The sequence below is a fragment of the Poecilia mexicana genome, unplaced genomic scaffold (genome assembly GCF_051168715.1).
Source record: "Poecilia mexicana isolate PSO_F unplaced genomic scaffold, ASM5116871v1 scaffold_2, whole genome shotgun sequence".
Classification (NCBI taxonomy): domain Eukaryota; kingdom Metazoa; phylum Chordata; class Actinopteri; order Cyprinodontiformes; family Poeciliidae; genus Poecilia; species Poecilia mexicana.
In genome coordinates this window covers 15,303,975-15,325,517 of record NW_028263371.1, presented here as the reverse complement: position 1 = coordinate 15,325,517, position 21,543 = coordinate 15,303,975, and the positions used below count along the sequence as shown (strand labels likewise).

General features: G+C 42.7%; 1 protein-coding gene and 1 long non-coding RNA gene across 2 annotated transcripts; both read right to left on the bottom strand.

The window, feature by feature from the left end:
- Positions 1-4,124: 4,124 nt before the first annotated feature.
- On the bottom strand, positions 4,125-5,090 carry LOC148160488 (uncharacterized). Its single transcript, XR_015765079.1, has 2 exons — positions 4,740-5,090; positions 4,125-4,673 (listed from the first exon to the last, which is right to left on the bottom strand). It is a non-coding gene; the product is annotated as an uncharacterized LOC148160488 (long non-coding RNA).
- An 11,448-nt stretch (positions 5,091-16,538) lies between these two features.
- Positions 16,539-20,522, bottom strand: LOC148160487 (uncharacterized). Its single transcript, XM_088011832.1, has 3 exons — positions 20,326-20,522; positions 19,098-19,301; positions 16,539-16,986 (listed from the first exon to the last, which is right to left on the bottom strand). The coding sequence occupies exons 1-3, from the start codon at positions 20,354-20,356 to the stop codon at positions 16,673-16,675; spliced, it is 549 nt and encodes a 182-aa protein (XP_087867958.1). The 5' UTR covers positions 20,357-20,522; the 3' UTR covers positions 16,539-16,672.
- Positions 20,523-21,543: the final 1,021 nt, after the last annotated feature.

The window sequence follows — 21,543 nt, the reverse complement described above, 5'->3', positions numbered from 1 at the left end:
GGCGTAGGAGTTCTAATGTTCGCTCCACCCCTTGGTGGCCATGCTCCTGGTGAACTTGTTTTAATGTTTCCTCCCTCAAAAATGTTGGCAACACCAACTGTAAAATTAACTCACCACCAGCAGGTTTGAACACTTGCCGGTACAAAACGCCATCCTCCTCCACTAGCTTGTCCCATTGTCTGAGTAGCACCAGAACCTGCTGGGATACCTGCTGCCGTTCGTCTGCAGTTGGGCGCCGTTTCTGCCTCCAGAAAACCAAGAACTCCTGGATGGTTGGGTCAGCTTGCTGGAAAACACCGATTTCAGAGATGGTATGGTTAGGCAAGGCCATAACAGCCTCTTGAGTAACCTCCCTTTTCTTCCCCTGAAAAACCTCTCTCAAGGGCTCAGGGAGAGCTGTACCAGGAACCATAATTTCCAAATCTTGTACACCAACAGGATGCTGTCTTGATAAAGCATCAGCATTCTTGTTGGCTCTGCCAGAACGATATTTGATTTCAAAGTCAAATAAAGCCAGCTGAGCAGCCCAGCGCTGCTCCGTTGCTCCCAAATTGGCCGAAGCCAAATGACTCAATGGATTATTGTCAGTAAAGACAACACATTTATGGCCCAAAAGGTAATCCCGAAATTTTTCAGTCATAGCCCATTTAAGTGCTAAAAACTCCAGCTTCATGGAGCTATAATTCACCATGTTGCGCTCCGTAGGTCTTAAACCACGGCTTGCATAAGCTATGGGTCTCACCTTGCCTTCTTGTTCTTGTGAGAGCACTGCTCCCAAACCACCATAACTTGCATCTACCTCCAAAATGAAGGGAAGTGAAAAATCTGCGTAACCCAATACTGGTGCAGTTGTTAATCTGGTTTTCAGTTCGTCAAAACTACATTGACAGTCCCCTGTCCAACCAGGTATGATGCTCTGGTCACTCTGCTTCCTTGACCTGGTGCCCCCTAGTTCTGCAACCAACCTGTGAAGAGGGGCAGCTAGCTTTGCAAAGCCCTCCACAAAGCGGCGATAATAGCTAGCAAACCCTAAAAATGATCGCAGCCCAGAAACTGTGGTGGGGGGCTGCCAGTTGGCAACCACTTCTGTCTTACTGGGGTCAGTTGCAACACCCTCCGCAGAGATGACATGTCCCAGATAACGCACCTCTGGCTTAAAGAATGCACATTTATTTAACTTTACTTTAAGACCTTCTCCTTGAAGCCGACTCAAAACCACCTCCAGCCTCTCCAGATGTTGTTGAACTGTGGAGGAAAAGACAACAATGTCATCCAGGTACAACAGAAGACTTTTACACTGCTGGTCACCAAATAGCCGCTGCATCAACCTTTGGAAGGTGCTGGGTGCATTGCAGAGGCCAAAGGGCATACGAGTCCATTCAAAGAGGCCAAATGGAGTGCAAAATGCGGTTTTAGGCTGATCTGCCTCTGATACTGGCACCTGATTATATCCACTCACCAAATCCAACGTGGAAAACCAGCGTGCCCCACCTAATGCATCCAAGGACTCCTCTATACGAGGAAGGGGAAAGGCATCTTTTCTGGTTTTAGCATTCAATTGCCTATAATCAACACACATGCGCAAAGTCCCATCCTTCTTTTTAACCAGCACAATAGGACTAGCATATGGGCTGCTGCTTTCCTTAATTATTTGTTCCTCTAGCAATTTGTGAATATGTTCTTTAGCTGCCTCATACTCAGAAGGAGTAACGCTGTTTAACTGGTGTGTCATCCAAAAGAGGGATATCATGGGTGACTAAATTAGTACACCCCAAATCGCCATCATGTGCAGAAAAGACTGAGCTATAATCCTTAAGTAAAGCTCTTACCCGACCCTGTTCCTCAGCTGACAGTCCAGTCACATCCAATGCATCTATTTGCTCATGGACTGAAGGAGCAACAATTTTCTCTCCCATAGAGGCAATTTCTGACGATACTGCTTGGACACCTGCAGGTAAGCTGACAACATGAACAGAACTCAATGTACCAATACAGGTACGAGGGTGTAAAACCACATCTGTAATTCCCACATTCACAATGGGGATATAAGCAGTTCCCCTTGTGACCTGGACCAAAGAAGGTGAAATGAGGAGCCCAGCAGGAAGGCTGGAATCCAAAGACTCAAACAAAACAGCTTTACCTGAATAGCTCTCTGAACAAGTGGCTGGTATAGTTTTCAGTGTGCCACCAGGAATATGGTGAGCCTTCTTACCACACACTTTTACTTTACCGTCATCTGGAGGTCGAGTGGTGGCATGATGGCATCTATGGAGAGCCTGTTTAATGGACTCTGGAGCTCTGGAAACAGCAGGTGAGTTAAACAAAGTTGAACCATGATGCTTAAAAAGCTCACCATAACAGCGACTAATCACATTCATCCCCAAAACACCGGGAGCCTGTGATGATACGCCACAAGGAGGATCTTTGACCACCAATACCCCACACTGAGGAACTATCTTACCACAAAGTTCAATATCCAGCTCTAAATAGCCTATGTAGGGAATAGCAAGGCCATTGGCAGCTCTAAGCTGGAGCCAATGACAAGACTGCAGTTTCTCCTGACCCCACAACTCAAAATATTGAGTAAAAAAACTCTCGGTAACTGTAGACACCATAGAGCCAGTGTCTACCAAACAAGGAACTTTGACTCCACCCATGCTCACAGCCAGGTGTGGACACGATGACACCAGATTAGAACCTTCCTGAAAAACCCCACCCCGAGAGCCGATAACTACCCCACCCGAATCGTGGCTCAGCGACTCGGTGGGAAAGAGTTTTCCGCCGCCTGAGGTGATTTCTCAGAGGCCCGTACCGGAACCCGAACCCCATCACAATCCCTAGCAAAATGGCCAGCTTTCTGGCAGCGCCTACAGATAATAGGGTCTCGAGAACGGCCCTGCTGGCTGGGTTTTTGCAAGCGAGCTATACTCTGGGTAAGTTGATCAAGCTGTGATTGCTGTTGCTGCAACATGCTCCTTAGATGACTCAGTTCAGAGGTGTTGTGGAAACTAATCGCCCCTTGAGGGCAGCTCTGCACACCATACTGCGAACCAAATGCTAAAGGTGCAGAAGATTTTAAACTGAGTACACTACTTGGTCGCACCTCACGCTCCCAGCGAAGTGCCTCTGCCCTAACCTCAAGCAAGGTGGCTGTTGGCTTCCTGCGCACAAACTGCTTTAACTCATGACGAAGAGCCCCATCACTCACATGCTCGACAAATTGATCACGCAGCAATGACTCTGCATTTTGAAAATCTCTAGGAGCACGGGATTTTACAGCTTCCATAAGACTCATCAGAGCCAGCAAAAACTCCTGTAGCGTTTCACCATCCCGCTGACGGCGAGAGAAAAATGCCTCCTGCAGTGCCACATAGGATTCATAACACCCATACAATTCTTTTAAAATAGCCATAATTTTAGTGGGATCTTCACGTTCTGTGGTAGGTCGAAACTTTATTTCATCGCGTGCCTCTCCCTCTAAGTGATCAAATAAAAAGAAGGCCTGATCAGCTGGGGACAAATGACGTACCCTCATGCAGGCCTGTACTTCCTCAAGCCACTCGGTTAACCCAATGCCTCCCTTCCCTCTAAACAGGGGACATTTTCTATCACGTGGCACAAAAACAAACCTCTCCGTTATAGAAGGGCTTCCCTCGGAATGTGACCCAGCTGTAGATTGTGCAGCACTAGGTCCAGGCCTGGCTGCCTCCTGTTCCTGGCGCAACTTCTCATTTTCAGCTCTCAACTGAACAATTAAGCTTTTCAGGTCCTGCATTTCTGCCTCCATAACTGAACCCTGGCACGTAGAGGGGTGATACAATGATGCCAGCCTCCAAAACACAGGAGAGAGAAAAAAACAAGTTATGTCAAGTTAAAACGCCACCACTTTAACCAGCTACTGCTTTGCCAAACAATCAATAAAACAGATACTAAAAAATAAATAAAACACTCGAAACACAGTCTCCGCTTAAATTTGCAAAAACATCCTGCCAACAACGCCAAATGTGGCGTTCAGTGGTTTGGACTATACAAGGTGGTTTGTTGCCAACAATGCCACCTGGGGTTTTCACCCAGGAATTAATGAAAGGACACAGGTCCGGTTTTGCAAAAAGCGAGAGACAGGCTTCAAGACAATAATAATTTATTATGACAGAGAATAAAAATACCTGTATTTGAACAAAAAGAAAATTCACAAAATAAATCCAACTAGGCTTACCGGTGGATACGGCCAGGTCCTGGATGGTAGGCTCCAAAGCAAAGAAATCAAAACAAACACCCGTGAAGTCACTCACTCCTTGTATTTCCCTCCACCTATTGGTATTAATCACTGCACAGTCACACCAAAAAGGGACGCCGCCTCCAGGCCCGAGCGCACCACCGGTGGTCTAGAAAATAAAAATAAGAAAAGACAATTTGTTAAAAATACAGGCAATAAAAGAAATAAAAATGTCTAAATAAAACCATAAAAATCCCTGTGCTCAACAGGCACAGCAAAATGAGCAACCCAGTCCAATCCAATCCAAAATGAATGCGATCAGCCGCTCCTTGTTTCGATTTCGGAAGCGGGGGGGGGCGTGTCCCAGGCAGCCGGTCTCTCTCTCGCAACCGCTAAGTAAGCAGTGACTTGGTGCAGGCAAAGCAGCAGCGTTATGTGTGGCAATCAGTCGAGATTCCTAAATAATAAAACAGTTTAAAATAAAGGAATAAAAAAAACAAGATTTGTCACTCATTCCACCTACCGATTAGGCCAAGCTCTCCACACTTGCACCCAAATGGGAATGCTCAAATGTTGGCACCTTTTACAGGAACCACCTCACCCACGATCAACGTGGAGGTAAATACGCCCGTCCGTTTCTGTACATAAAAGGCTCTACATGACTACAATGTATAAGCAGCTGTAAATACGCAGGTAGCCAACCTCACCTGTACTCGGCGCACAGACAGCTCAACCGGAAGCGCGGTGCGCGATGTGTCAACAGCAAACAACGTCAGACTGGAGCTCACCTCTGCTTTTATACTGAGCACCCTCTGGCGCTATTGGCCCACTTGCAATCACCCTGCCAGCAGGTGCAGTCTCCACCTCTTCCTGCCACACTGGGTATCATTAATTGGGAAACTCTAGACCACTTGATATTTCAGTAGTCTACCAGTTGGCTTTAGGGCCACGTCCTCAGTCACAATCCGGGTTCTTTCCCCCGTGTTACAATTTTCTGGCGTTGTTGGCAGGACCTGGCTGTTGGAACAGATAGTATACATATTTTTACATTCATTTCTGATACCGATAGTGTTGGTTCTGTGGTAGTGGTGCTTTAGTCGAGAGCATTATTGCTGTATTTATTCATTGTTTGGAGCACTTAGAGTGTGGGAGCATAATAGTGCAACAGTAGGCACATCGTGGGACCTGGCTGGATATTTCCGCCTGTGAACGAGGATCAGCGTTCCTGGTGTGATGGCTGAGGAACTTCAAGAACTCTGGGCTCGAGTCCAGCAGTTGGAGGCTGAAAGGAGCCGTCTGCAGCAGGAGAGGGATTCTGCACGAGCAAATTCAAATCAGCAGGATGATGAACAAGCTGGCCCGAGTACAAGTGGAGCTCCGATGAACACTAGGACAACTGATCGCATAATCTACCTGCCGAGGGAGCGAAAGTGTCCAATCTTTCGAGGAACTCATGGTGTCGGGGTGGAGGAGTGGATAGAAGAGGTTCGCACCAGCATGCGAGTCCGCCATGTTGGACCCACAGATCAGGCTGCTTTCATTTTTGACCACCTTGAAGGTGAAGCTCGAGATGAGATTAAATATAGATCGTCAGCTGAACGTGAGAATCCAGAAACTGTTTTCACCATTTTAAAAGAACTGTATGGTTGCCAACAGTCATATGTCTCATTACAGGAGGACTTCTTTTCACGGAGACAATTAGATGGTGAATCTTTGCAGGAATTCTCTCATTCATTGTTTTGCTTGATGGACAAAGTTAAATCTAATTCTCCTCATGCCATGGCAAATGCTGACATTTTACTTCGTGATCAATTTATTCAAAATGTTAGTAATTCTGACCTGCGTAGAGAGCGAAAGCGTTATGCTCGTGATAATCCGAGGTGTACATTACTGGAGGTTAGAGCTGAGGCAATTACATGGGAGCGTGAGGGCAGGGTGGAAAATAAAAGTAGAGTTGTCCCCTCTTTTTGTGCTGTAGAGTGCCAGTGTGTCCCCTCCCCAAATTGATTCTCCAGCTAGTTCTGTTGTCTCTCAACTTGCTACTCTGACTGTAATTGTACAAAAGCAGCAGGAACAGTTGGATCAGATTACTCAATCTCTTGCAGCTATGCAGCAGTCCCCTGTGGCTAGGCCTCCCAGTTCTAGTAGTGTGATTTGTCACAAATGTCAGCAACCCGGCCACATTGCCCGGTATTGTACCGCTCGTGGCCATTTTAAGTCTACACGCACAAGCGGTGCCCCTCAGGTCCAATCCACCCCTAGCCATCAGCGGTCGGAAAACTAACTCCCCCTAGTGTTGGGAGCCAGACATTAGGAGGGGGTGGTTCAGGCTCGGTGGGTCCCCAAATTGAAGAGGTGAAGGAGTGTTTAATTGCATCGTGCCCTCAAGTCACTGTAAAACTATCTGGAGTTCCAGTCCAGTGTATTCTTGACACTGGTTCTATGGTTTCTACCATTTCAGAAAGCTTCTTTAAAAAGCATTTTCCAGATAAGTTAAAGGTATGCCATTGGTTAGGGTTGAGCTCCCTGGAGGTCCCAGAGCCACGGGGTTTTTTGACCAGGGTAAGGCGGGGTCCCGGTAACGGAACCCCGGGTACGGAACCCCCTTGAGCGGTCCCGGTTCCGTACAACCGGACCCCGACATACGGAACCATGGGGTGGTGCTCCCAAATGTCTACCTTACCAGGGGCATGAGCCGTAAGGAGACTTCCAGGGGTCCCACCAAATGTCTGAGCTATGCCCGGGTCCGGGTGCACCGAGCCGGGTAGAGAGGGTCAGCCATTTGCTGGAACGGTTCAGCCATTCGGTGAAACGGGACTTGTGCCATTTCAACAACGTCCCCAGCCATATGGAGATGTCCATGGGTCCCACCAAATGTCTGAGCCCCTGCCCGGGTTCCGGTGCCCCGATCCCGGGTAAAGAAGCTCCATAACTCCCCCCACCGGTTCTCCAGGACAGGGGCCAGCCCGGCGGAGGTGCAGGGACCGACCCCGGTTCCGGAGAACCGTGCAGGGGTATTTTTGACAACTTGTCGCGGGGCTGAGGGTGTCCGAATCCCGGGGAGGGTCCAGCCATTTGCTGGAACGGTCCAGCCATTTGGTGGAACGGGTCTTGTGCCATTTTAAAGTCCCCAGCCATAATTATACTTCCAGGGGTCCCACCGAATGTCTGAGCCTATGCCCGAATCCCGGGGAGGGTCCAGCCATTTGCTGGAACGGTCCAGCCGTTTGGTGGACCGGGGACTTGGCCTAGGGTTTTCGGGGCTAGGGTTATCGGGGGTAGGGCAAGGGGTAGGGTTAGCATTGGGGTTAGCATCAGGGTTAGTTTTCTAAACTACAAAAAGTAGCTGTTAGGGAAGCTCAAAAATGAAAAATTGGACTGATATTGATATCCGATAGTAACACTGCTGTTATACCAGATTTACCAGTACTTTATTTTGTCAATTTTTTATATGATTACTCGATTAAGTGTAAGAATAATCGATAGATTATGCTATTACTAAAATATTTGTTTACAGTAGCCCTAATTATATAAATAAAATAGCATTTATGGGGGATAGGGATCGCCCCAACCCTCTTCGACCCCTCACATCTACCTCTACATTGAGGGGGGGCTAGTGTACCATGAGAGGTACACTAGCCCCCCCTCAATGTCTCTCCTTCGCCCCCCTCCTTCTACAGCCAGACCTCCTCCCCCTTCTTGCAATACGCCGTCCGTCCGCCCCCCCCCACCACTCAACGGTACGCTTGATCGCCCCCCACCTCTTCGACCCCTCAGTCCCCCTCTACATTGAGGGGGGGCTAGTGTACCATGAGAGGTACACTAGCCTCTCATGGTACACTAGCCCCCGTCAATGTCTCTCCTTCATTCCCTCCTTCTTCGCTTCCCCCAAACCCCACCTCTCTAAGGATACGTCAGTCCTGCACCTTCTCTCCTTCTTCGAACCTCTTCTAGCCTTCCAGTCCACCACCGTTCCCTCGGCCTCCCATTCTGACTCTTCGGTACCTCCACCTTGCTCTGACTGTAACAACGGATGACTAAAGGTTTCCGGTATTCTCAGACTGAAAACTTGTACGCACTCTTAAGGCCATAATCATCCGCTCTGGTAGGTTGCAAAGTTCTGCTGAGGAAACGCATCCAGTTTTGACACTTCTGACACGGTGTCACTCTGTTGGTGATAAAAATCCTGAAAACACCATTAGACATGAGGACTCAGTGGTCTGTTGTGTGTAGGAGCAGATTATGCATTTCTGTATTCTAAATGGTTTGGGTCACATGATCTGTCAGCTGTCTATTTAGGTAGCATGCGGTGTTGATGAGGACAGGTGTGTTCCACCCGAAAGGGGGAAACAGTTTTTGACCGCAACACAACGTAACGTGACGCAATGCTACCGCTATTGAATTAATGCTGTGTGGATCGCTGAAACTATGTTAGAGGTGTTATTGACAACATGTTAGAGGAATGACTTGTTGTACAAAGGAAATAAGATGATGATTGCCGAGTCATGGAAAGAAATGGATTATCTGCACTAACATCAAGGACGGCTCTCATTTCAATCAGCGGATAAGTGATCGGCGTGTCAACTTTACCCCGGTGTACCACCTCAGGGGCTTAAAGCTTTGGCTTAGCCTCTACAAACAAGTCAAAAACTGTTTATGACGAGAACTGATCGTGGGAAAGAACTTTGGATGGCGTTTGTCTACGACGAGGGACGCAGACGGAGCCTGTTTGTTGGGAACGGAGCGTCAGCTGATTGGCATCAGCTCATCTGCAGCCTGGGGTGACATCGGACAGGATCGGCGTTCAGGAGGACACCTGGATTTCCTTGTTGCTGGATTTGAAATGCACGCATCGAATAGGTATGTGTAGCGCTACACTTAGTAAGATGGCCATCTGAATTTAAATCTAAACGTGTGCACACATAATGGCATAAATCCAATGCATTGGTTGCTGAAGTGGAGGAACAATTAACTTTGTATCAATTAACTGGTTGCAATCTATTGACTGACAGACTTTTATTATGGAGGATTGCATAGCGGACGTGGATTTACCAGCGGGTGCTAGTGCGCCATCTACTGCTGACAACCAGGACTTTCTGACCAGCAGTTGTGACACACAAACGGGCAAACGAGTGGTTAAACTTTCTGCTAAAGCAATTGCTGATCGGTTAGATCGATTGCAAGCTGGTAGAAAGGCTAAGCTAAATAAAGCTAGCAGTTTAAAGAAAAAGATACAAGAGTTGATGCAAAATGGTTTGGTTTCAGAAGTTCAAACGTCTCTTGATGGGTACATTGACTTGTGTGTTGAAATAAGATGCATGCATGATTCATTAATGAATTTATTGCCAGTTGAGGAGAAAGAAAAACATGAAATATGGTTTAAAGCAAAAATGTTGTTCACTGATGAATTTGCTGAAAATGTGAAAAGGTGGGTTAAATAAAAAGAAAATGATGAACTTAAAAATGAAAGTGCTGGTCATTTAATTAATGGTGCTGATATTAATCATGATGGGTTGGATAACGATGATATTAGGCCTAATGATAGTGTTTCCAATGTGAGTAAACATTACAACAAAAGTGTTACCAGCAATCGGTCAAGTACAACTTCCTCTGCACAAATAAAAGCTGCAGCAGAGCGAGCTGCACTGGTTGCAAGAATGGCTGTTTTGAAGGAACGTCATGCACTGGAGGAACAGGAGCAACTGATAAAAAGGAAAAAGGAACAGCTTGAGCTAGAAACTGAGCTAGCTGCGTCTACTGCAAAGTTGGCAGTTCTGCAGGCTTCTGATGAACAGTGTCTTTCCCGTGCACCAACTGACGGAATGAACTCTTATTTTGAAGGGGGAAAAAGGAAACTGACATCAGATAAAACTCTTAATGTCATGGCAAAGGATTACTATCCTGCAGCATGTAAAGTAACGCAGCAAAGAAATGCAGTACCAACACAAACCAAACTGCAAAAAATGGATGTGCGACCAAAACAGACTGAAATGAAAAGTTCTATGAGCAAGCAGTATTTTGATGCACATGATCAAATGGACTTACAAAAATCACATGTTTTGCAACATGATGTAACAACTGCTTGTGGAAATCAAACCAGACAAAGGATAAATCATCAAACTGATCAAATTCAAAGTGGAGATGTTGTCACTATTATGCATAAGCAAAATGAAATAACTGCTGCACTTGTGCATCAACAGCGTCTACTGTCTTTACCACCACGAGACATTCCTGTGTTTGAAGGAGATCCATTTCAATATAAAGCTTTCATTAAAGCGTTTGAACAAGGAGTGGAAAACAAAGCCAGTAAAGCTGACTGTCTGTATTATTTGGAGCAGTTCACTGCAGGACAGCCTAAGGAACTGGTCCTCAGCTGCCAGCATATGGATCCTAAATGTGGCTACATTGTAGCAAAGGGTCTTCTGCAGGAACATTTTGGAAATGAATACAAAATAGTAACTGCTTATATAAACAAAGCTCTGAACTGGCCATCAATAAAACCAGAGGAAGTTAAAGCTCTACAAGCTTATGCTTTGTTTCTACGAGGATGTTGCAATGTGATGGAAGAACTTCATTATATGCAGGAGTTGGATATGCCAAGTAACATGAAAATGGTCATTTCTAAGCTGCCATACAAACTCAGAGAGAGATGGAGGGCTGTTGCTCATGATATTTTGGAGTCATACGACCACAGAGCTCATTTTATTGATCTGGTTGTATTTCTGGAGAAACATGTGAGGATCTTGTCTGATCCAATTTTTGGTGACATTGAAGTGTATGCACCACAACATACAGCTGGCCTGAGGTCTTCCAGCAGCTTCAAGCTACAGTCAAGAATCAGAAGTAAAGGGAGTAGTTTTGCTACCACAGCAACATCAGTGGATTACTCTGAAGATGGATCAAAGACACAAAGGCCATACTGTCATTGTTGTTCATGTGCTCACTTTATGGATAAATGCCAACAGTTTAAAAACAAGAAACACAGAGAAAAAATCCGTCTTTTGAAGGACAAAGGGATTTGTTTTGGATGCTTGTGTACTGGTCACATCAGCAGAGATTGTAATAAACGTTTAATCTGTGAAATTTGTGATCAACGACACCCAACTGTGTTGCATATTCCAAAGGCAAATTCTGAGCCTGAACCAGTAAAAGAGCCAACAGGAGTTAAACCATCAACTCTTCCCCAGACATGTGGACATACAGGGGCCGGAAAGAGTCGCTGTATTCTGTCCATTATTCCAGTACAAGTAAAATCTACCAAGGGTGTGGATGTCATACATACACTTTTTTAGATCCTGGTAGTACAGCTACATTTTGTTCAGAACATCTTATGCAAAGATTAAACATCTCAGGGAAAAGGACTAACTTTCTCTTAAAAACAATGGCGCAGGAAAGGGTTGTTACTGCTTATTCATTGTCTGGCATTGAGGTATCAGGGTTGAATGGAAACAACTTTCATCCTCTGCCAGAAGTCCTTACACAGAAGCAAATGCCAGTTACTTCAGATAATATTGCTACTGCTGCAGAAATAGAAAGATGGCCTTATTTGTCAAAGGTTCAAATCCCCACCATAAAAGCCAATGTTGACTTGTTGATAGGAACCAACGCTCCCAAGATACTAGAGCCTTGGGAAGTGGTCAACAGCTGTGGAGATGGCCCATATGCTACAAGGACAGTGTTGGGCTGGGTGATCAATGGTCTATTGAATGAAGATGGAAATAACAGCAGTACTGAAGTGAAGCCACGTTCTGCTCTAGTAAACAAGATCTCTGTATCTAACTTGGAGTTCCTGCTCAACAAACAGTATGACCATGACTTCAATGAGAAAACCTCAGAGAAAACTGAAATGTCAAGAGAAGACATTCGTTTTATGGAAATCATGGAATCCTCTTCAATTTTACAGGATAAGAGATATTGTCTGAAACTACCCTTTAAGAACACAGATGCTACGCTACCAAATAGCTACTCTGTAGCCAAGCAGAGGATACTTGGATTAAGAAGGAGGTTCGTAAATGACCCTCGACTTCATAAGGAATATTCAAGTTGCCTCCAAGATGTTATTGAAAAAGGTTATGCCGAGCAAGTACCAGATCAACAGTTGAAAGGTACAGTTGGGAAAGTATGGTACATTCCTCACCATGGTGTTTTTCACCCAAAAAAAGGTTTGTTACGAGTGGTGTTTGATTGTGGAGCCACTTATCAAGGAACATCATTAAATAAAGAACTACTACAAGGTCCGAACCTTACCAGTTCCTTACTTGGAGTACTCCTTCGCTTCAGGCAGGAGCCTGTAGCATTCATGGGTGACATTCAGGCCATGTTCCATCAGGTGAAGGTTGCAGAACAAGACAGAGACTTTCTGCGCTTTCTCTGGTGGCCAGAAGGAGACCTCAGCAGAAAACTGAAAGTCTACAGAATGACTGTGCACTTGTTCGGAGCCGTTTCATCTCCAAGCTGTGCTACTTATGCACTAAAGAAAACTGCAGATGACAACAAAGATGATTTTTCTGATCAAGCTGTTCTTGCTGTCAAGCAAAACTTTTATGTTGATGACTGCCTGATGAGTTTGGGTTCAGAGGAGGAGGCCATAAAAATGGTGAATGAATTAAATGCTCTCTGTAAAAGAGGTGGATTTCAGTTGGTGAAATGGATCAGTAACAGTCGAGCAGTGTTGCAGTCTATCCCAGACGAACACTGGGCAAAGGATTTAAAAAAGCTCAACTTGGATCAAGATGACCTCCCAGCTGAAAGAGTTTTAGGTCTACTGTGGTGTGTTGAGTCAGACTCAACACACCACATCTCAAATTTAAGATTGAGATGAAACATCAGTCTCCAACCAGACGTGGCATGCTGTCCATCACCAGTTCAGTATACGATCCTCTGGGTTTTCTGTCACCAGCCATCCTACCTGCTAAGATGATGCAGCAAGAGCTCTGTAGGAGGAGCTGTGGATGGGATGATGTCATCCCACTGGATATTTTGAAACGGTGGGAACAGTGGTTGGAGAAGGTCAATTTACTTGCTTCATTTAAAGTAGCAAGATGTATGAAAGCAAGGGATTTTGGGAACCTCATATACTGCCAATTCCATCATTTTGCTGATGCCAGTAAAGATGGCTATGGGACTGTAACATGCATCTGGTTGAAAGACAACAAAGATCATATTAACGTAGCTTTCTTATTAGGGAAAGCCAGAGTGGCGCCTTTAAAAACTGTGACGATCCCAAGATTGGAACTTACAACTGCAGTTTTGGCTGCCAGAGTGGACGTAATGCTAAAAGCAGAGCTTCAAATGCAGCTGGATGAATCTGTGTTTTGGACGGACAGTACATCAGTTCTGAAATACATCAACAATGAGGATAAACGTTTCCAAACCTTTGTGGCAAATCGGATCTCAATAATAAGAGAAATTTCAAGCCCTTCCCAATGGAGGCATGTTGGTTCCAAAGACAACCCAGCCGATGCTGCATCAAGGGGAATAAAAGTGCAGGTTAATTCATATGTTCATATGTTCGAGAAATGGCCTCAAAATAAATACTAACTAAAAAGATTTCACATGCCGAAAAACATACAGAGGTGATTTTAAAACCCTGGAAAAACACTTATTTACAATAGTTTAAATGGTTTCCACAGGTCAAAACTTTATAATTGGACCTTAAACAATCCCAGGAGTCACCCCCTTCTACCACTTCCTGCTTTTGAAACGATCCACAGCTGGTGATGGTGTTTACCTTTAAACTGATACTTTTCTAAGCTCCTATCACAGTGAGCTGTGCAGCAGTTTTCAAAGCTGCCTTTGGCATGTCCCTTTTCCGCAGTACTGCGATCAATTTCAGGTGCAAATGCAAATAAAAGTAAAATTTTTGGGTACTTTGATTCCACCAGGTCATTTTGAAGACATTGTAAAGAAATCAGTCAGATACCTGCACATGTTACTGGTAAATTTTATCCTAACTTATATTAAGGGTGTCACAGTCCAAATATGAGAATGTTTAGTGTTTCATGTTTAAGACTATTACCGAACCTTTCTGTAAAAGGTTTAATGTTTAGTGTTATTTTATGTTCTAGTTATTGCTTGAGGCATAAATAAGGTTTTAAATGTATGTGATTGTTGACTGTGAAGCTGAGTGTGTGTAGTTTGCTTCCCTTTCCTGGTTGTTGTTGTAAATAAGAACTAATTCTTATTTAAATAAAGGTTGAATTAATCAACATGTTTCTGCTGTCTGAAAATATTAACTCTGTTATGTGGCAACAGTGTACTTACATATGATGGAGAACCTTGCCTTGCTTATACTTGAATTGCTCAATGCTTTTTAACAGCCATGGCTTCGATGTGCAACAATTTCGCAATTACGGTCCATCCATCCATTTTCTTTACACCCTTGACCCTCAGTGGGGTCAGGAGATGCTGGTGCCTCTCCAGCTATCGTTCCGGGCGACAGGCGGGGTCACCCTGGACAGGTCGCCAGTCTGTCGCAGGGCAACACAGACACAAACAACCAGGCACACACACACTCACACCTAGGGGCAATTTGGAGAGGCCAATTAACCTGATAGTCATGTTTTTGGACTGTGGGAGTGTTACGGTCACTGACCTCTAGGGGCTCTCTTTTTTTTGAGAGCTCTGTGTTTTCTGTTTCAGCTCTGCCTGATTGCTGCAGGTGAAGTGTGTTGGGGCTCGTCAGCCGCCATATATAAGCAGCAAGCTGGAGATGCCAGATTCTCTCCTTTTGTTTGACCTGGGCCATGAGCTGTGACTCTGTTTGAGAGCTGTGTGTGTGAGAGAACTGTCTTAAGTTTGCTGTGAGCAGTTTTTGTACAATTATCCAGAGGTGGAAGCTGGTAGGGGTTCTCTGCCATTTTTGTTATAACCTGTTTTCTCCTGTTTTTTGTTAGTAAGGGAGTTTAGGTTTTGTATTTTCCTTTAGTTCTCCTTTAGCAAGTGGTTGTTTTATTTTATAGTTATAAGGGGGTGTTTTGTTTATTATTTTGGCCTTGGAGACCCTGAAGTCTTAAGCTCCCCTGTGTTTTCTTTTCTCCTGTATTAGTTGTTTTTATCTGGATTGTAAAATAAATTATACTTTTGTTACTCAACTGTTCGGATTACTTTTTAGTTTTATGTTAAAGCCCAGTGCCAGAATTTACTTTAGGAATTTTAGGGTGGGGTTGTAACAGGGAGGAAACCGGAGTACCCAGAGAAAACCCACACATGCACAGGGAGAACATGCACACTCCATGCAGAAAGACCGGGGCCGGGAATCAAACCCAGAACTGCCACTAGGCAGTCGCAATTACGGTGTTTCCATTAAATAAGAAAAAACTGCAATTGTGAATATGTTTCTTCACGAGGTAAGTTATTATAAAACACGCCGCTACCACTTCCTGTTGACTTCTTCGTTGTTGTTTGCTCCATTGGCAACATCCAGCTGTTCATCATGTGTCTCCACTGCAGTTTTGAGAATTAAAGCAATTTCAATACGGCCAGAAAAACCCACCTCAGCCTATCGCCAAAACTTCTTAGCAAAAAATATGAGTTTTTTAGAAATTGCTGTATTTCCATTTAGCAAATTTATTGTGAAAACACAAAGAGCTGCATGCTCTGAAAGTACACACATCTCATAATATGTTGACTTGTATGATATAAAAGGAGTAATTGATTCTTAATGGGGGTTTGAGTTTCACATTTACTATAGAACTGTGATTTCAAAGGGGCTTTTGTTTACTTTATAGAAAATATATTATATGGTTAAAATAAATATCTACCCGATACTCGTCATATTTTATAATAATCAACTGGCCCAAATTGGGATAAGAACCAACATTAATGGCAACTGAATACAACATTTTGAGATAATAATTTACCAATAAAATCTTACCATTTGTATGATTTCAGCATCTATTTTTAGTTTTCACTCGCTTAAGTTAGAAAAATTCACTCACCATGGCTGAGTGCAGCGTTTCAGTCGAAACTCAAATATTCTGCAATCTGAATCAGAAAAATCAGCTGGAATCCCCTCCAACCCCGAATTCAGACTTTCCTCTCAGAAAGCCGCAGGATTTTTCAAACGGCGACTTTGAGATCAAATATGGCCGCTCCTCAAATTAACAGTAGTAAACTGTAATGAAGAGATGCTTATTCTACAAGACAATATAGTAAGAGTGCATCTAAAAATCAATATTATATGCAGCTCCTGCAATGCCAAACTGTTGGCTTAACCAATGTTTTTAAAAAGTAATGCTAACAATGGCTTGTTTGGCCGTCACCATGTTCCAAACGCGACTTCTCCAACTATGTCAACTCAAGTGTGACCCCATTTACAGCTTTGACTTTTGACTTCTATGGTAAATGAAAAGTGGCACTAGTACAGCACTGAGATAAAAAATGTGTTTGTTCACATGAAGTGGAAAATTAAACCGATGTTGATGTGTGTCAGTACAAATTGATCTAGAATGTATTTTATGTTAGAAAAAGGAAATGACAACCAACACCCATAAAAAGCTCATGATGTCTGATCAAGTTTCCTATGGAGATTAATACAACTGCCATCACATCCAATGAAGAACTTTCTCTCCAGCAACTCAACTTTCTCAGCATCTGATCCACCGCCATGTTGTTTTGAGAACAGGTCAGTAGTCCTGGCACGCTCTCATGGAAGAGAACATGAACGCTGGAGATGACATTGGGATAGACGTCTGCCCAGTCCGTCCCAGCTGTGGAGCAGCTGGGATCTCTGGTGTGGTGCATCAGGACCAGGATCACGTTTTGATCTCCTGTTCATAGAAGAAGAAACAGAAACAGAACAGGTGATGAATAAAAGTAGCAGAACCAGTCAGAAAACTATCTGAAAGGTCAATATTTTTACTGACTGTATTAACAGTCCAATGTTGTATTAATTGGTGTTTTTGATATATATTTAGTGATATATTATTATTCGTATAATATTTTTCTGGATTTTCTTTTTTTATGTATTTGTTTTTTTTTTTACCTGCACCAATAACACTTGTGTATATATATATATATATATATATATATACATATATATATATATATATATATATATATATATTGAATGCTTAGAGATGTACAACATCAATAGGACTCTAAGAGCCTATTGATCTGTCCCCACTGCTGTTCTGCATAGGCCTGAACCCCCTCAGCCAAATCATCAACAAGGATGACACCAGGATCTACAGCACTGACATTGGGATGTCATTCGGACTAGAGAAGTGTGGCCGGATGGTTACAAAGAGAGGGAAGGTTGTCCGCACAGAAGGGGTCTCACTCCCAGAAGGAACAATAGCAGACATAGAGCACAGCTACAAGTACCTGGGAATACAGCAAGCAAATGGCAACCTCGATGAGGTCACAAGGACAGGAGCCACAGCCAAATACCTCCAACGAATAAGGCAAGTCCTGAGAAGCCAGCTCAATGGCAAGAACAAGATCCGTGCAATAAACAGCTATGCCTTGCCAGTAATCAGATACCCTGCCGGAATAATACGGCTACGGATGTTAAGACTCGGAAGCTACTAACCATGCATGGAGGGTTCCACCCCAAATCCAGCACCCTGAGACTGTACACGAGCCGTAAGGAAGGAGGCAGAGGACTAGTGAGTGTGAGAGCCACTGTCCAGGATGAAACATCCAAGACCCATAAATACATCAAGGACAAAGCCTCAACGGACGATGTGCTCAACGAATGTCTCAGGCAATGGGGAACAGAGGACAAGGTGCTGGAGGAACCATCATGGGAGGACAAGCCCCTACATGGGATGTACCACCGACAAATAACTGAAGTGGCTGATATCAGGAAATCCTACCAATGGCTGGAGAAAGCTGGACTCAAGGACAGCACGGAGGCCCTCATCCTGGCCGCCCAGGAACAGGCCCTAAACACCAGAGCAATAGAGGCTCAGCCACACCAGACAAGACCCAAGGTGTGACCCAAGGCGAACCAACCGGACATTGTGGTGGTGGATAAAGAACAGAGGAAAGCCGTTGTGGTGGATGTAGCAATACCAAGTGACCACAACATCAGGAAAAAGGAGCACGAGAAACTGGAGAAATACCAGGGCCTCAGAGAGGAACTGGAGAAGGCCTGGAAGGTGAAGACCACAGTGGTGCCTGTGGTCATCGGGGCCCTCGGGGCAGTCACCCCCAAACTGGAGCAGTGGCTAAAACAGATCCCAGGAACAACATCAGACATCTCAGTCCAGAAATGTGCAGTTCTAGGCACAGCCAAGATACTGCGCAGAACCCTCAAGCTCCCAGCCCTCTTGTAGAGGACCCGAGCTCAGAGGATGAAAGAGACCACCCACGGAGGGTGAGAGGGGAATTTTCTTTATATATATATATATATATATTTATAGTCAAATATACATTTTTGGTATTTTTTTTTCTGTGTACTCCCAAGGTTTTCCCCAAAAAACTTGCTATGTCCGGTGGTTGGGGAGTCATTCATGCAACGGCCCATCATGTTTTTGAGTTAAAAAATGTTTAAGTTGACAAGAAATTTGAAAATATCACTTGATAATGATGTGTTATTGAAAGATTAATATCTGAACAACAACTATAAAGCCTTAAGAAATGCATACATTTAAAAAAAAAAACAAGAAAAAAAACTTAAATAAATAAGCAATGCTAAGCCTGGTGGGAGCACAAGTAAAGCCTGGTGGCCCGCCAGGCTTATAATACACTTGGGGAAGCCCGGACTCCGGTAACCAAGCTACGACCCCTTGTTGCCAAATTCACTGTTGTGTCTTTGTGTGATGACAATAAAAAAGGCTAAGTTAGAGTTTTCTGTGCTTAAAAGTAGCAGAAAAACATTTTACTCTGAAAAGAAAAAGTTACACAGGAAGTTCGTAGTTCTTTTACATTTTACCTGACAGATTGCTCATGGCTGCTTCCACATCAGACCCGACACGAGAGGTGATTGGACAGAATAGCATGGTGACGCTGCTTCTGTCCCGGTCCGTCTGAAGCAGTTCTAACTTCCTCCCCAGTTGGTTCAACAGCTCATCATGAGCTCCAAAGGTTTGTCCAGAAGTGACCACACGGATCTTAACTGAGTTTACTTGATAAAAATCTGAAATAAATGAATAAAACATGAACAGAAGCTAATAAGATAATGCAGATGAGCAGATTTTTTTACACCAAAAGTTATTTTCACTCATCTCTAAAGGTGAAAAATTGTAATAAATGAATCACAGCTCGGGTTAAACTTTTTAGATTAGGTAAAATATGACTTCTTTGTAATACGACCTGAAAGCATTTCAAGAAATCTTGGAAGGCATTGCTGTTAGGAAACATGAAATAATGCTAACATTTTACTATGTTAGCTAATAAGATAATGTAACATTTTACTATGTTAAATTTGGAAATTTGGAAAAAGTTCCAGAGCTTTCATAAAGATTTTATTGAGATACACTGAAAAAACACAAAATCTTACCAAGTATTTTTAGTCCAGTTTCTTGTGCAAATATTTTTGTATGGTCGAACTAACTTACAGGTCTTTTTTCTTAGCAAGACAATATGAACTTGTTTTGAGTAAATAATTTCTTAATATTGATAAAAATGAAAATATTAGTTCCACTGACAGATTGAAAATAACACCAAGGACTGTAGGAGAGTAACATTCGTCCTTTGGACCATCTTAGATGTTCTTCTGATTTTAAGTCATTAAGAGGAGTGGAGCTAATCATAACTGACTGCTATGTTACACCTTTACTTTAGTTTTGGGTCATTTTGGGCTTTGTATCAACTGATGAGCAGTTTCAGTTTAAATTTTAAATACTGTTTAATACTTGCAACTTGATTACGATCTAGAAGTGTGACGCAAGAACACCTTCATAAATTTTCTTCCTCAGGCTAAGAATTCAGATCAGAATTGTGCATTTAGTTAGGATGACTGAAATATGACAATTCCAACAATTCTTGTTACTAATAACTATTAGGAAGCTTTCTGTACATAGTGTAAATTTCATCTACTCTTGATAACCATGGTGCAAAAGTATTGGACCAACTTACCAGAGCCAATAAGATTTTTTTTTAATAATATTTACAAAGAAAACTGTGAACACAATTAAAAACAGGAGCGGATAGATACATACCTCTCCACAATCTGTCCATAACATCACACATGATCACTGAAATTGAAAATCAAAAACAAAAATTGAAACTAACAACTTCTTTGTTGTGTGTGGTGCAACAGTCAATGACAACAAATTTTGCTAAACGTCAAATTGTCCCAGAAATTATTGCGATAAACGATAATATTGTTGTTTTCATACAATTTTCAACAAATATGATTTTATACAGAACACTCCATACTGGAACTGGAAGACATTTTAAATATCCAAAGTAAAACACAACAACCAAAAATAATATATAGAAACACGATAATAATAATAATAATAATAATAATAATAATAATAAAAACACAAACAACTGAAAATATAAATAAAAATGGATTATGATGTCTCTCTAAATAAAATTGCCCTTCAAAAAATATTAATCATCAAAATTATTGAATTTTAATTCATTATGCTAACAAATTAATCTGCTTATTGCGACAGATTTAGCACAAACTCACAGTTCACAGTGGAGCTGCAGGACTTGTAATTCGGGGTAAATCTTGTTTGGATATACAGAGATTAATATTCAGTTATCCAATACTTACATTGCTTATATAAATAATATATTTATATACTGCTCAAAAAAATAAAGGGAACATTTCACTTTAATTTTGTGTGTGACTCCAAATCCAGGCCTCCATTGGTTAATAAATTTGATTTCTATTGATGATTTTTGTGTGATTTTGTTGTCAGCACATTCAACTTTGTACAGAACAAAGTATTCAATGAGGATATTTCATTCATTCAGATCTAGGATGTGTTATTTGAGTGTTCCCTTTATTGTTTTGAGCAGTGTGTATATATATATATATATATATATATATATATATATATATATATATATATATATATATATATATATATATATATATATATATATATATATATATATTTTTTTTTTTTTTTTAATTTGATTCCTTTCAGCTAACTGGCTAAAATCCAGATTTGCAGTTTTCCATAGATGTTAGCGAGAGATAATGTAGCTAGCTAACATGCTACATTAGAAATCCATTCATGTGAAATAAGGTCAACATGTAAACAAACATAAGCACACCATGAAAACTGGAGCTGTTTGGGAACAAATCTGCTTCCTGATCGGCTTCGTTTAAGACAAGATGCTGCAGAAGGTGTCAAATAAACATTCCAACAAGCTAACATGACTTAGTAGCTGCTCTGAACAGTGTGGAGTCCTTA